Source organism: Buceros rhinoceros, unplaced genomic scaffold, assembly GCF_000710305.1.
Source record: "Buceros rhinoceros silvestris isolate BGI_N320 unplaced genomic scaffold, ASM71030v1 scaffold21137, whole genome shotgun sequence".
Classification (NCBI taxonomy): domain Eukaryota; kingdom Metazoa; phylum Chordata; class Aves; order Bucerotiformes; family Bucerotidae; genus Buceros; species Buceros rhinoceros.
The window spans coordinates 1,161-2,627 of record NW_010420699.1 but is presented as its reverse complement, the minus strand read 5'-3'; the positions used below and the strand labels follow the sequence as shown (position 1 = coordinate 2,627).

The 1,467-nt window shown below is 61.3% G+C and overlaps 1 protein-coding gene across 1 annotated transcript in view; it reads left to right on the top strand.

Moving 5' to 3' along the window:
- The window catches only part of LOC104496311 (multiple epidermal growth factor-like domains protein 6), a gene marked incomplete at both ends in the record, with an annotated part of 7,751 nt that overhangs the window by 5,258 nt on the left and 1,026 nt on the right, over positions 1-1,467 (top strand). Inside the window, 2 exon segments of the mRNA XM_010139401.1 lie at positions 7-33; positions 652-783. Of these exon segments, the coding sequence (XP_010137703.1) occupies positions 7-33; positions 652-783 (159 nt within the window).

Here is a 1,467-nt window from a genome sequence, read left to right as displayed (position 1 = left end):
CGCCAGGCTTCACCGGCTCCAGCTGTGAAACACGTATGAAGGAGGGAGCGATCGATCCTCTTACGGTTCTGCTGACAGGCTCTGGGAACGTGACGGGTCAAGCAATTGCTAAATAAAATAGAAAGGGAAAAAAAAGAATAACAAGAAAAAAAATCCCCAGCCGCGAGCTGTGCCAAGGAGCAACTCAGGCTGTGGCAGCTGGACGGTAGCAGAGCAGGGGGAGCTGAGGGGGAGTTCAGGGCTCAGTCTCTACGCAGAGGATCAGCAATACGTCAGTGGTACCGTGAGCTGTGGGTACGAGCAAGTCTGGGAGAGGCAGAGGCATGTGAGCGCGTTCCTCACCTGGAGGAGGGGGGTACTGATGGTGCCCGGGGGGGATGAGGCGTGTAGGGTATGGGGCTGGGCAGGGCCAGCGTTGCCAAAGACAGCTAACGCCTGCAGGTACTCGGTTTTCTTTTCAATCCTTATCTTCCCTGGAGTCAAGGAACCATCGGCGTGTGGGTCTCTTTGCTTTTTGGGTGGCAGAGAACTTTCACTGTCATAAAAGGCTTCCTGGCTTAAAATAGAAAGGGGAAAAAAGCCTTGGGCAGAGGGGTGGGATAGCTCCCGCTAAGCGAATCTGAGCCGCCGTGGTGCCCTCTCTCCTGACAGCCTGCCTGCCAGGGACCTTCGGCGAGGGCTGTGCCCAGATCTGCCAATGTGCCGGAGCCACCCAGGAGTGCCACCCAGTCACCGGAGCGTGCATCTGTGCCCCTGGCTTCCACGGTCCCACCTGCCAGCTGGGTGAGTCCGTGCTCAGTTCCTCTGCTTCTCCACAGACCTCTGCAGGATGCTGCCCGGGGCTGCTGTGAGAGCACGGTGCTGGTGCCGGGAGCGGGGCCGTGGCCCCCAGTGTGGGGCACGGCGCTGGGCTGGCCGCTGGAGGAGCCTCACTGGGGAGCAGTCGGCTCAGCTCCCTGCAGCATCTTTGCTGGTCTCTTGCTGTGGTCGCCTTCGTCCTCCTCAGCCTGGGCGAGGTTTGTTCTCAGCCCTGGCCAGCTCTCGTGGCCGGCGGCTGAGGCTGTCCAGGCAAGCGGTTCCTTGCTGCCTTGCCCAAGCCCGGCCCTGCACGTAAACAGGAGGCTCTGCCCTCTGCGGTGTCTCTCCAGGACTGATTTGCCAGCAGCAGCTGATGTACACCAGGCAGCGCTCTCACCTGCGCCCAGGGTGCTTTTCTTCCCATTTTCCTTTTGAACTGTGGGGTGTTCCCCAGCGATAGCATCAGCGGAGAGGTTCTGAGCTGCTCAGCAGTGTTGCTGGTTGGCCATGCGACTGCTCAGAGGCGCTTCCCGGGGTCTTCTTCAAGCCCTGTGGAACAGCCAGCGCCTCGGAGCAGCTCGCTTGCTCCTCCCTGCTCTTCCCCGGCTGCGCTCTAGCATGTGCCGCCGGGGCGGGCAGAGGCTCCCGAGGGGGGCTTGGAGGGGGCTC